Here is a 14,645-nt window from a genome sequence, read left to right as displayed (position 1 = left end):
CAGACAAGCAACCTCGCTCCGTCGCACACACCGGCATTTGCGCCCTTCAAATTCTGTCTTGCTTGGCGCGCGAAGCGTTTCATTGATTTTTCACAGAGTTTTTGAAAATTTTCAGTAGAAATTTTATTTTAAAATAATTAAAATAGTTTCATCGATAGTTTTTCCGATTTTCACATAGTTTTGTAGGTTGGTCAGTTTGCAGGAGGGTGGCGTGGGAAACATATGTTTTTCGTGTAATCAATTGCGCCGCCCAAGTAGTTCGATTAGAGCGCGTTTGCATTATTCTTATAGGTTTTCCCCAGTAGTTCATGAATTACTCTTTGAAGTCGGTCAGTTCGAGTATAATCAGTTGGAATTTTATTTGAAATTATATTAAATTTAAAAAAAAATTAATAAGTAATTTTTGTAGTCTCGATCACAAGTACTCATTGTTTGGTCTTTTAGCATCAGAGCTGTCTGGCGTGCCACAGACGCGTTTTGGTGACTCCTACTGACTCAAACTCTGTGATAGAAAGACTCCTTCGGCTGTCGTTCTTTAGACGCTTTATGGTTATCAGCGTGATAATTTGGTTAAGGGGATTGAAAAATATGGAAAATTCTAAAGAATTCTATCTCATGAAACTTTAAAAAACTTTATCTAAAAAACTAGATATCACAAGCTTTTTTGACACTTTCTGAAAGTTTCATTCTCGAAATTTGAAACAATTTCGACTTTTTCGCAAAAATTAAAAAAAAAATGCAAAAATTTCAATTTTTGTACTGAACCCCGGGATGACCGGGCCTGTGAATACTTTCAAATTGGCCCGGCCCGATTCGTCGCAAGTATGCTTTTCATAATACTATGAAAAAAAGAAGTTTCGCCTAGGATTTTCAGAAAAAAATTTTCGCAGGCTCAAAAGCGCAAACGCAGGGAGTTATGGGCGGAGCTTAAACTGCAAGTGGAGCGGTTCTTAACTTAAAAAAAAACTATAATTAGAACCGCGCCGCTTGCAGTTTAAACTCCGCCCACAACTCCCTTGCGCCTTTCAGCAGCCCGCGAAATTTTTTTTTGAAAATCCTTGTCGAAACTTTTTGTTTTTTTTCCACAGAACTTTCAAATTTTGTATTCGCTTTCAAGTCTCTTCGGAATTGTTCACCCAAACAACTTTTTTTGTTGTTGCAGATTTCCAAACATGGAGTCCGACGATGAGTTGGAGTTCATGAAGCAGATCAATCAGCCAGAGGTGAAACAAGAGGAACCGGATCAGGAGGGCGAGGTAAAAATTGTTTTTGTTTTGTTTTGAAAACTTTTAATCACAAAGTTTAATTTTTATCGAAAATTTCAAAAAGTTAACCGCTTTCATAGTTTAAGCAAGCAAATTCCAAAGAGGCGTCACCAGATGAAGCGGGCTCTTCGGAAGGTCCATCTGGAATAGCAGACCTTCTGGAGACACTTGATGCGGTCACAGAAAAAGAGGACGATGAAGTGGAGAAGTGGAATCACATGTTGGTGGAAAAAGAACCGAAGAGGCGAAGAAATGGAGGAGGTGGTAGCAGGGAGAGCAAAGAGGATGATAGAAAGTGAGTCGTAGGGGGCGGAGTTGTGAATGCACATGGGTGGGATATTGTGTTAGTTTATAATATTGGTTGTGGTGTTAAAGGCGCATGAAATTTGTTTAAATGGGTCTCGCAGTTGAAAAGTGTGAAAAAAAAGTATTTTACTACGGTTTTTCAAAAAACCTTAGAAATCTACAGAAAAAATACAAGTTTGGAAATTTCGTCGAAAAATTGAAAATTGAGACGAAACTTCATGAGCAAAATCCGGCTGACGCATCTTGTTCAACTTTAGTTGACGCGAAAACGGATTAACGTATTCCGAAAATATTAAACGACTGAAATTGATATTTTTCGCCGATAAAAACATTTGAACTATCGTTTTTAAAAAGCTTTGCAGTTCATTATTTTTTGGCGAAAAATATTACATTTTCAGCCGTTACTTATTTTGGGAGTACGCTATAATCCGTTTTCGCGTCAAATAAAGTTGAACAAGATGCGTCAGCCGGATTTTTCTCATGAATTTTCTTCTCAATTTTCAATTTTTCCATGAAATTTCCAAAGTTGCATTTTTTCTGTAGATTTCTACGGTTTTTGAGTAATATGCTTGAGAAAAAATATGGAAATTTTTCAGGAATTTTTTTGTTAAAAAAATTTAGTGAGAAAAGTTTAAAATTCAAATCCGGGCCGACCCAAAATTTCGCAAGACTGGAAATTTCAGCTGTAAATGAGAAAAGTTCCCCAATTTTTATATTTTGAATCGAATTTCTGATGAAACACATTGATTTTTTTTTGCTAAAATTGTTAGTTTCAAACAATTTTGACTACAGTTTTTAACTTTTCAGAAAAATATAATTTATGAAACCTTCTGCTGTTTTTTAAAACAAAATTTTTCGTATTAATCTAGAAATTTCCTATATTTGGTTCCAGAATATTTCCATTTTATTTTTAGTGGCAGAATATCGATTTTCACCACTTCACCCTAATCTTTTCAAAGTGAAAAACGCCCGAAATTCGCAAAAAGTTCAGTGATATTTTGATGGATTCTTGATAAATTTTGAGCCGAAAATTATATTTTTTCGCTTTCTATCAGTAGTAAGATATATTTTTGTTAACTTTTTTCAAATAGAACTCACCCAATGTTAATAAAAATCCATTCTAAAATTTTCCTTATTTCAGACAATTCGAGGAGCCAAAAGCGCCACTAACCACCTTCGGTCACTCGGCTCGTCCACGTCGATCCGTCAACTATGCGAGTATCGAACGAGGCGATGAAGCACAAGCTCAATCGCTTGTCACAGAATTCCGTAGTTCCACAAATAAACGACAAAAAAGGACAAGAGATGAGCTGGATGAGAACTATGTGGAAGAATCAGAAAACGGGCGGCCGGCGGGAAGAAAAAGGAAAACGGGCGGTGGAGGTCAGAAGAATAATACTCAATACCAACCACCTGGATCCCAAGCGAATTCAACATTGGCCACAGGGAGAGCTCTTTTTGAAAATAAAACTGCAATTGATGAATATATGCAATTCGTGCCCAGACCGACAGATGAACAACCTGCTAGAGAAGCGAGAAAATTTGGAACAATGCTCGAACAACTGCCGGCAATCAAGCGAAGTTCCGGCGGTTTTCGAAAGTTTATAAGCAAAATCGGCGATAAAAGTGTGCTGGATTTGGCTGGAATTGTGCAAAGACGATGTGTTGTCGAAGCGGATGATCACATGTTATTGAGAAGTCTTCGACACATCTATAATTCGATGCCCATGTCTTATCGACGAAATTTCGAGTATCAGGCGAGAATGGATTTTCATGCGTCAAGAATGTTTGTGCCGCATTTGAGTATGCCGTTGTCGGAGATTTTGGTCACCGATCCGAATAGGGTGAGAGCAGAAAACTGGTTAAAATAGTGTCTGGCGCACCGTTACCACCAGAGATGTGCGGAACGGAAATAGGAAATTCTGAAATTTCCGACTTTTTTCGAAACCGTTTTCCGTCGGAATGTTTCCGAATTTTCTTCTTCGAAACTTTCGGAAATTTCCAATTTCCGATAATTTTTTTCGGAAGAACGTTTTTTTCCGAAATTTCCGAGATTCAGAGATTTTCGTAATGAAAAAAGGTACAAAACAAAACGTGAACGGTACCAAAACGTCACACCTGAGTCAAAATTTACAAAATGTTTAGTTTTTACTGCATATATTCATGGACTTTGGTGATGAAAAATTTGAAAAACCGAGTTTTCTAAACTTCCGGAATTTCCGAAAATAATAATTCGGAAAAGTTCCGAATTCCGAAATCTCCAAAATTTTCAATTCCCCACATCTCTGGTTACGGCAACCACTACCCAGTAACATTTTGAATCCATATTCAGTCTGTTCTGGAATTTTTAAAGAAAGTGGAATATAAACGCGAAGCGAAAAAAGCAGAGTGTTACTTTCCAGAAATCTTTTCTGAAAAATAGGATTTCTGGTCTTAGACACTCGGACAATTGAAATTCAAATTGAGAAATACACAATGGAGCACGCTTGCTAGCTTTTTAATTTCGAAACTAAAAAAATTAAGTCAATAAATTTCAGCCGCCACCACGAATGCTGCGCGAGAACGAAGTCCGTGTCAACTGTTGCTCCCTCCGACCAATCGTCTCTGACATGTGTCAAGTCATTGAGCATTATCTCCAATTCCACGACATCGTACACTTCTTCGGATGTGATTTCTGTCTGAAAGTGTTCTCATCTCGCTACGATCTGACGAAACACGAATGCAAAGAGTTCGGAGATCATATGTACGACCTTATCTGCAAACAACAGACCCTCTCGCTATCCGCCGCCTACATGTATCTCACTTGCTCCCAGTGTGGTCTCTGGCTCTCCGTGAAAGCTTCTGTAGCCGGTCAGAAAGGATGGACCTACTTCGCCACAGCTGTTAAGAATCACTCGTGCAAAGCGTTGATTCCGATCCTTGTCTACTTCCGGAAAGGAGTTCCAGAAGAGGGAAAGAATGTGCGAATGCAATTCCAGATTATAACCTCATTCGATATTGGGATTCCTTTGAGTTGTGCAGAGTGTGGAATCGAAGAGTTCAAGTCGTTGAAAGAGATTGAGGATCACTTTAGAGAAAAACATGGTCCCAAGACGTGTACAAAGTGTCAGAAGCAGTTTGGAACGGAATATACTTTGAGGTTTGTTGCTGGACCCTCGAATTCTTTTTAAAAAATTCCATTTTCAGACTTCACAGCCTAACTCATTACTCACAATCGCTCCAACTCGCCAATCATCTCGTCAACACTGCCACATATCATCCGCCACCCGCTTCTGGTCGTCCCCCTCATGTCGGATTCAAATCGAACATCGCCGCCGTCGGTGGATTCACTGCCAACGAGATTCAAGCGATGGAGACGATGGAGAAGTCGATGAACAGTGAATTCGTGGGACCCGATGAGAATACGATCCGAAAAAAAGTGTTCAGATGGAAGAGGAAGAAAAGTGATAAGAAGGAGAATCGAGAGAATACTGGAGAATTCACTTTGGAGCCTGGAGAGTCTTCTGGAGAGGAGGAATTCCAGAAACGGTTGAAAGAGCAGGAACAGGAAGCGTCCTCATCTGATTCTGAAGAATCTCCTGAAGTCGGTTCTGGAAATAAAAATGGAAAGAAGCTGGTGAAACGAGCACGTGGAGACTTGGGATATGAGCATATCGATCGAAATGCGATGTTTGAACGATCGGAGGCTGAGAAGGAAGCGAGAAAGCGGATCGAAAAAATGCTTGGCGCCAACGTGTTCATGACTCGGGAACGTCTTCTGGAGCCAGAGGAGGCTTTGGAGATTCTGAAACATGCTGAAACAGTGAAGCTCCCCGCACTTGTCTGTCCGATTGCTGATGAGATTGCAGCGGCGGCGATGAAGACTATCACGATGCCACTCACGAATTGTATAGACCCCTTAAAGGATATTCTGTTGGTTAACAAGATCTACGTGTACTGCGGAAAATGCAATCATGTCGTGAATTCGGACATTGCAACGCATAGTGCAAAGTGTGATGTGCCGGAGGTACGGTTTTGGAGGCGCATCTAGGAAAACAGAATGTGCTGTGAAATTGTAATAGTCTCCGCCCCTGTACTGTAACCCAAAATAGATCGGGCATGCTTTCAGCTTTCTATAAGCTCGCCACAGTTCTTACAATTGCGCTCCATCGAAATTCCCTTAAAATATACAATTTTCTTCGATTTCGGTAGAGCGCGGCGTGCTAATAGACATACTAAACTTCAGTAAAAAAGCAAAATGGGCGGAGCCTATAGCATTTTCGCCGCACACTTTTAAAAGGCTTTCATGTCATTATTCTCTAATTACATTTTATTTTATTTTTTCAGGATTCCCTCATCGAAATCTACCATGGAGCATCAGGACCACATGCCGGTGTCCATTGTATTGTACCAGGATGCGATGCCCATCTGTGCTCTGTCATTGCTCTTCGCTCACACGCAAGCACCGTTCACAATCTGAAAATGTCGATACCGTCTGCAAATGATGAAGTGCCCGATGCGTTCCAACAAACTCGCTACGATCGATCAATGATGCAACTGGCGAAACATTTCCACGGCCTACAGAAAGATCAGAGAACTCATTTGGCACGAATGACCGATATCGATTGTCTCCTTCCGTTCACTGGATTACTCGATTCGAAAATTCAGCCACGTCATCAACAGCCTCCCGTTTTGCAACGCCAAGAACCGGCTTCGAATCCGGCAACACAGAGACAAGCGCCAGCTATACAGCTTGCTCCAGGACGGCCACAACTTGCCGGAAGTACTTTCGATCCGAGATTGCATGTACCGATGAAAATTCCCGAGTTTAGAACACCATATTTTCCGAATGCTCCGAATCCAAAGCTCGCTACGAGATGCAAACCGTTTTATCTTCCGAGAAGTGTAAGTTGAGAAATTTTGCATTTTCTATCAAAAACTAATAAATAATGAATACATTTTCAGACCCGCTGGTATAAATGCTCTTGGTGTGAAAAGGACTATGAAAATCTCGATGTATTCGTCGATCATATCGTCAAATACCACGTTCACGTATGCTCGAATTGTGGAAAAGGCTACGCGACTTCCAACACGAAGCGAGTTCACGTCTGCACGAACGCAATCGCCGAAAACCGTCCGCCAGGCATGACGTCGTCTGGAACTTGTCCGACGTGTCGAGAGATTTTCCCAATCGATATTGTCTACACTCATATGCTACGTCGACACTTTTCGACGATTGAGTTCATTCAAGCGACTGGAGAAATGCTGCCACAGATTCGAGACATGACAGTGAGACCGATTCCAGTGCCATCAGTTCAACGAAACTTCCCCCAATCGATTCGAGATGTTTCATCTGGCTCAGCTCCAGGAACATCCGCTAATGGAAGTGCGGATCCACGACTGAGTCAGATCGCTGTCGGTCTCGCACCGGTGTATGGAGTGGATATCCAACGACTACCACCTCGAGACATTCCATTCAATTCGATTGCGATTTGCCCAGCGGATTACAGAAATGTCGATATGAGATTGATGTGTTATATCTGTGAATTGACTTACGATAATATCAATGAGCTCACCACTCACTTGGATGAGCATCCCGAACGATGGGCGCATTGTCCCTTGTGTGAGGATCCGGTGCCGGTGGATGGACACTACGAATTGCAGAAGCATTTCATGACGAAACATGTTGTCAAGATTTCTGGAGCCCTGGTAAGTGGAGAAGGTTTCACGAAATTTGAAAATGTTTTCTAATTCCAACAAATACCACAAAACCACCCCCTAATCCTCTGTTTTCAGTGCTGCGCCCACTGTCAAGAAAGCCATCGCTTCATGTCGTCCCACCTGATATATCGATGCAAAAAGATCTCCAAGTGCTCAATATGCGGTCAAAAATCACCGGACGCGACAGCAAATCGTGTCCACATGCAACGATCTCACATACAGGCGCTCAGAAGATTCCAATGCACATACTGTCCCAAAGTGTTCACAAGTGTCGGAGAGTACTATGAGCACAAGTGTCTGAATCCACACAGACATATCTACGCGTGCGAATGTCAACCGATTAAGTTCTTCAACACGCCCAGCGAGTACTGCGATCATTTCGATTCGGTTCATATTCTGCGGAATCACTGTAAACTTTGTGGAATCCAGGCGCCAACTCAGGAGGCGATGGTCAGACATCGACCGAGTCATATGAAAACTGCACCTGCTCGGGAAATGCAGAGGAAGCTACACCTTCTCATGAAGAGCCTTTATCCGAAAGACGATAGTGGATACATGCGATGGGTTAGAGGAGGAGATCCACCGACTTCTTTTATAAATGTCGATCGAACGGGCAAGACCTACATGATGGGAAGGTTGGGACCGGTTAACATGGAAAACATCCCGCCTTATCGGCCACATTCACCACCGAGAACGTTGTTCGATGCATTGGAGGGACCGGCGGCGAGAAATCGAAACGCTGCAGGTACATCAGTAGGAGGAGGAGCTCCGAGAGTGTTCCCTGTTAAGCCTAAAAATCCAACGTCGAATAACGATGTTGTCATGTTGAGTGATGATGAGGATTGTGTGGCGTTTGATCCGGTTACTGTAGACAGTGAGTTGGAGCGCTTTTTAAACATATTACAAAATTGATTTTCCAGAAAATACCAACAACGTGGCAACCTCATCTTCCACTAGCGAAATAGACCGAACAGGTAATCATTTCTCGTTTAAAAATGACCACTAATAACAAAAAATTCCAAGCGACTCGAGAACTTTTCAAGAAAATTTTAAGCAATAGACAGTCTACAAGTCTCCGTCATAGAAAATATGCTAACCCCCAATTTTAAATTTTCAGTCCGAGTCGAACAATCGTCCGATGGATACGGAGCAGTCAAAGCGCCAGGATACATTGACGAAGACGACGCGGAGTTGGAAGTGAGAAAATCGCCGAGCGGAGGAGAGCCAGTGGTGAAGGAGGTTATCGACGAGAATGGGGATGACGAGTTGGCGGTGGTGGCCGAGGTGGAGAAGTGAGTTTGAAGAGGGATTCTAGTGCGAAAACTTAGAAAGAAGAAGAGCTGAAAATCTGTTATATTCTAGCAGTGTACAGTACCGTCCAAAAGGTTGTAAACGTTGACCGTTTTCAGTTGAAATTGGCCAACTTTGAGAGTGTGTCATGGTAATACTTGTTGTCATATCAAATAGATTTTTATGAATCATACAGATCAAAGGTAGAGCTCCATTTTAGTAGTTCGCAACTTTTTTGTACGAGCACTCCCTAGTGATGTATGGTTATTTTAAGACGACAGCTCAAAAATCGTACTATTTTACACTGAAATTGGTCGATTTTAGAAAAAAATTGCTCTTCTCAAAGTTGGCTAATTTCAACTGAAAACGGCCAAAGCTTACAACCTTTTAGACGGCACTGTATCGTTTCTTGATAAAATTTGGTAGGACTCAATAATTAATTGAACTTTTTCAGCTCCGCCGGAACCCTTCCCTCCAATGTGTCTGCTGGACGTGAGAAGAAGTTCAAATGCACGAAATGCTCATCGTCATTCTATACGAATTCCTCACTCAAACATCACGCTGAAAAAGATCACAAACAGGATGCCGGTGGGACGGTGTGCAGTCTTGAGTCTTACGGGATTCCGAAGACTACGAGAGCCGCATACTTGTGTAGAAATTGTTCGATTGTGTTTGAGGATCAGGTGAAGCATATGAGACATATGGTGAGTACTGGAATTCGAAAAATTGCTAATTTTCCCTTGATTTTCAGCAACAACACGGTGAAACGACGCTTGCGTGTGCCGATTGCTGTGGAATCGCCTTCAACCACACCGCACTCAACAATCACCTCCAAGCGCATCGCGACAAGAAAGTGTTCTTCGCTTGTGGAAGATGTCTCGTCCGATTCCCGAATGATCTCGCTCTTATGGAGCATTTGAAGTTGACTCACGAGACGGAACTCTTCTATTTCTGCAAAATTTGCGCGCTCGGATCGACGAATCCCGATTACGTCTACCAACACATATCGACTCACACTGGACATCACTTCACGCACGCACAGAGAATGGGAGCTGTCCCGGTTCAACTATTGAATTATGAACCGGCGAACGAGAAGGAATTCGCGATGAAGGTGCTTCAGAAGGCCATTCAACTCCACACACCATCGGATTGTACGCATCGATCGATGTTGGTACAATGTGACACTCTGGTTACTTGTAAGACTTGCCACTGTTTCCAACAATGGTTCAGCTATATGGCTTACAATAAGCATAGCGAAGAGACCGGTTTTCCAACTTTTGTCAACATGGAGCCGTACGCCGATCAACGGAAAGATTTCCCATTGATTCGATATCTTAGTGATAAGAATCGTGCAAGTATGCTACGCTTCGGCAATGTGAAGGCTATTCCGGGTATACCGCCACATCAACCACAACAACCACAGAGATTCAATAACGTCCTACGACCACTAGCACCACAACTCGAGAATCCGAATGTCACTCAACGCAATCCGAATATTCAAGCGAACGCGCCGATTGGAATCAACGGAGGAGCTCCCGTGGTATCCATGACATCGAACGGGGCGAGAGTCATACATCCAGCACAATCGAATATGGCAGCGCAGCGACCATCACCAGCCACTCAACCGACTCGTCGATTTGTTGTGAATAATCGTGGAAATCCGGCGACACCTCCGGTAGCTCAAACTGCGCCAGTGATCAGAAATCATATTGCGACGTCGACAAAGTGTAAATATTCGGTAAGAATTTTTTAAGTTAGCTCGACACTGTTCTTACAACTGCGCTCCACCGAAATGCCTTTGAAAATGTCTCTTTTTCTCTGAGACTCTTGATTTCGGACACAATTTTCTTTGGTTTCGTTAGAGCGCGGTTGTAAGAAACGTGCCGTGCTAATAGCAGAGAGAAGCTCCACCTCATAGCTCTTCGTTAGAGCACACTTTCATCTTACCCCTAACTTTTCTTTTCTTTCCAGGGATGCGACAAAATGCTCTACTCGGAATTCGATCGTCAACTTCACACCATGCACGAATCGGAAACTATGTGGTTCTGCCGTCAATGCGGAAATTCGCAAAAATCGGAAATCGACCTGTTCCTCCACTACGTTCGCGAGCATTTGACACCGGCCCACGCCAAGCAACGTGAGTTAAAAAAAATCATTTGGCAACATTATGTACTGTATTGATTTCAGAAGTCACCGGATTCAAATCAAACGTGTTCAAACTTCGCTGTCCATTGTGTACGAAACTCGAGTTCCAGTCGCCGAAAGCGTTCGAGAAGCACATTCGGACCGAGCACGCGGCGGAATTTCCGTTTGAAGCGTCGTGCTGTGATGCGCGTTTCGCGGTAAAACAACTCTGTGATCTACACGATAAGAAGCATACGGAATTCCTCGAATCGAATGGAACCGACGCGATGTGTTGCCCGATTTGTGGATCACTTGATATGTGGTCACTGCCGAAAGATGTAAGTTTCGAAAGTGCGCTCTATTGACAACCCCCTTCTCCATTTTCAGCAAACAACCGAATGCCTCCAGTCGCATATGATTCGTCACGGACTTGACTATCGCTCGTCGTGCAGATGTTGTTTAAAACAGTTCCCTGCTGATATTTATGTGAGTTTTCTCATCTAATGTTTTGATCTACTAAACCTTCGCCCCGTTTCCAGCAAACCTTAGGAATTGATCACATTCGTGAAGAACACTGTTTCGTAAACAATGAGTCGAAGCAAGTGGTTTGCAAGTTGTGTGGACAAACCGGAATGACGGATGAGCAGTTTGCGGATCATTGTCGCAAGAGTCACTTGGTGAGTTTCAGGCGCCGCCCCTTTTTTTTGCAATTTTACCGCGCAGTTGATTTATTTTCCCTTATTTCAGTTCAACATCCTTGTGAAATCCTCCCATTCAACACGCGGTGAGCTCGTTGTCTCCACAGGAGATGAATACGATAACTACACTGGACTGAAAATATCGAAAGCCGCTGGGAGACTTCGTCCATCAACATCTGGAGCTGGTGGCTCTGTGAACGTTGCTGCAGCTCTCGGAGAGTCCTCCCGACCCACGAATGGAGAAGCTGAAGTATACACAATTGACTGATAAATAATTGATGTCCCCTTGTTTCATTATTTTATAATAACGATAATCATAGTTCAAACCAAGAACGTTCATTATTCGGGTTAAAATTCTCCAAATTTCCCTTTTTCTCCTGACATAAATAGCCACGTTCTCCATCCTCTTTAGGTAATTTTCACTGGTTTTCCTTTGCAATTTTTTATAGTTTTTCTTTCATTTCTTCGTTGAAACCCCAATATCCCCGTCGTTTCCAAGTGTCTTACTCATTCTCATTGAAATTATTCCTCAATCCCCCTGCTCTTATTGTCATTTTATTATTCATCTTTTGTTTCTTTTCTTTCTGCTAAGTAAATTCGGGTTAAATTTGAATAAAAAGTGGTTTATTGAGAGAGCTCCGCCCCTTTTCACGTAGAACGTAGTGGCGCGCGGAACCCGGGAGATGTCGGCTGCTGAAAGGTCTCGAATTGTCTCGAATAAATTTTGAAAAAAGGATCTCGCAAAGGATCTGAAAGTTCTTTATTTAGCTGCGTATCGTTTTCTAGGTAACTATTAGCAGTCGATGCTCAGCGAAAAGAGGAAATATTCCAAATGATCTCAACCTTCTCATAGTAAGAGCTATTGGAAAATAGTCTGGTGCAGTGTTGTTGGGAATTCCGACTTCCGACTTCCGACTTCCGGGTTTTTTTCACTTCCAACTTCCGACTTCCGACTTCCGGATAAGAAATTTCACTTCCGACTTCCGACTTCCGACTTCCGGATAAGGAATTTTACTTCCTACTTTTGTCATTACATAACGGTGAAATTTCGGAAAAGTAAATGTCGCAGAAATACATGGAAAAATTGTCTAAAAGGATAGAAAATAGGCTTTTCTTCAGCCAAAAACTATAATTTTCCACTGATTTTCTCGAATTTTATGAACTTTTTCAAGGATTTTTTGAATCTTTGCGAAAAAATCTACTTCCGACTTCCGACTTCCGGGTGTTTTTTTTACTTCCGACTTCCGACTTCCGACTTCCGGATAAGAAATTTTACTTCCGACTTCCTACTTCCGACTTCCTGATAAGAAAAATCACTTCCAACTTCCGACTTCCGACTTCCGGATAAGAAAATTTTCACTTCCCAACATCTCTGGTCTGGTGACAAAATTTAGAAAATTTCAAGCTGAGTATTTCAGTAGTTGCAGATTTTTAAAAACTGAACCGTCGGGAAAACAGTAGGACTTGGGTTCAGGAAATCCATGAGAGCAATAAAAACAGTCACCGGTTTGTATCGAGGAAAAAAGCAAGAATGAAGCTTTTCATCATAATTTTCCAGAAAAAATTGCTGACATCAAAAAAGTGGGCGGAGTTCTAGGTGTAAAAAATCTCACACTCCAAAAAAAAAGTGCACTTTCATGGGCGGTGAAAAACCGCCTCAGATATCTTGAAGAGATTATATCGCAAATCTTCAATGCGCCAAAAAACGATTCTTCTATGTTTCCACCAGTCTTCTCCTTCTTCTTCTCATTTTGTCCTTTTTTTTTCCTTTTTCTAATTCATGATCCTAAAATCATTTGACTTGAACTTTCAAAATAAAATGTTCCAGAAAAATGAACCAAACTCCAATGAATAAAAGGGACCGACAACGATTCGTCTATGGACTACTGAAAAACAAGTTGCCAAAAAAGGAAACTATCTATTCCCCAGCAACCATCTGCGATCTCCTGTATTTCGGAGGACGCTACGGATTCTCACAAGAAAAGGGACGTGAGATTTGGTATCTAATCAATACCCATAACGAGAAACTCGGAATAAAGGAACCATTGTTGAAAGTTCTGGAGGCTGCACCGACATCAAATTCGGACGAGATCAACGGGTCAGACCCCAGAGTATTGAATGGTACGATAGGAGTTGTTTTCGCCATTTCCCCTCCGTCTGGACCAGTGGCCTCCATTTCCGTCAGGTAAGTTCTTGTTCAGTTTAAAAAATAAATAAATAACATATTCAGAGTGGAGAACGGCAACGAATACAAATTTCGGCAGATTCGGACGAACGGGCGCGGGGCTCTGTATTGGCCATTCCGTCCGTCCTATGCAACAACATTCCACAAGGTGCAGGGTATGACACTTAGACACGTGTTCATCGACACGCACCACACAATGATGGATGGAATGTTTTATGTGGGCAGCAGCAGAGTTCGAGCGGCTTAAGGCCTACACATTGTAGGCCCAACCCCAAGAAATATCAAGTACAACAGCAAAGTACTTGAACAACAAGAATTGAAGATTGAAGCTGACAGCATAATTCCACTTGTTTGAATTATTTGAATAAATGTTTCACATATCTCAGATCAGATCTATAGATATCATTACAGGCGCCCTCATTAGTGCGCAAAAGAACGCTACGCACATGTCAATGATTGACACTTCCCTCCTCCCACCTCACCGACAATTAGGGAATCTAAAAGGGGGCTAATCTGTATTAATATCTACTCCCTTAGAACACAAGGTGTTCGCGTTTAGTGAGATTTCGGAAAGGTTAGAACATATGGTGCGCGTATTTTGTTGAGTTTTAGAAGGTGAATATTCCTTAAAAGTAATTTCCGTATGTGAACTTTTGGCAAGACACTTGGAGTCTATGCTCACCGAACTCGAGTAAGGATGCTGTATGCAAAGTTTTCAAAGTCGGAGGGATAAGCTTGTGGTGTATTGTCGTTTATTCCCATGTTTCGATGTACATTTACAGTTGCTGCACTGAATCAGAACCGCCTGAAATAGAACAGATCAAATTAGTACGAAACAGAATCAAATAGAACAGATCAAATTAGTACGAAACAGAATCAAATCTAGGACTTTGATTTACACATAACGTACATAGAACCATCTTTCGATCGAGTTTGATTATACGTACCAGTTCTGATCCGGATGGTTCTAATACGGCCGGTTCTATTTCAGGCGGTTTAGATGCGGGGCAGGCACCAATTTATGAAAGTATGGTTCGGCACCTTTCCAATTTTCTAGGTTTTGAGTTGTACCGATAT

The 14,645-nt window shown here is 42.0% G+C and overlaps 2 protein-coding genes across 2 annotated transcripts; both read left to right on the top strand.

Annotated features, from left to right (window-relative positions):
• Nucleotides 1-1,172: 1,172 nt before the first annotated feature.
• GCK72_009070 (uncharacterized protein) lies at nt 1,173-11,651 on the top strand (the record flags this gene model as incomplete). Its single annotated transcript, XM_053727196.1, has 17 exons — nt 1,173-1,256; nt 1,346-1,560; nt 2,713-3,415; nt 4,109-4,710; nt 4,758-5,577; nt 5,898-6,455; nt 6,516-7,259; nt 7,347-8,145; nt 8,192-8,245; nt 8,389-8,563; nt 9,016-9,265; nt 9,313-10,299; nt 10,533-10,698; nt 10,749-11,023; nt 11,073-11,171; nt 11,225-11,362; nt 11,433-11,651. 17 exons carry the CDS (start codon nt 1,173-1,175, stop codon nt 11,649-11,651), a joined length of 6,888 nt encoding a protein of 2,295 aa, XP_053586773.1.
• Nucleotides 11,652-13,215: 1,564 nt separating this feature from the next.
• Nucleotides 13,216-13,815, top strand: GCK72_009069 (uncharacterized protein; the record flags this gene model as incomplete). The annotated part of the gene is made up of 2 exons (XM_003092863.2): nt 13,216-13,568; nt 13,614-13,815. The coding sequence occupies 2 exons, from the start codon at nt 13,216-13,218 to the stop codon at nt 13,813-13,815; spliced, it is 555 nt and encodes a 184-aa protein (XP_003092911.2).
• Between the last annotated feature and the right edge of the window lie 830 nt (nt 13,816-14,645).

This window comes from Caenorhabditis remanei, chromosome III (genome assembly GCF_010183535.1).
Source record: "Caenorhabditis remanei strain PX506 chromosome III, whole genome shotgun sequence".
NCBI lineage: Eukaryota > Metazoa > Nematoda > Chromadorea > Rhabditida > Rhabditidae > Caenorhabditis > Caenorhabditis remanei.
Note: the sequence above shows the minus strand (reverse complement) of the source record. Positions and strands in the feature narration are given on the sequence as shown.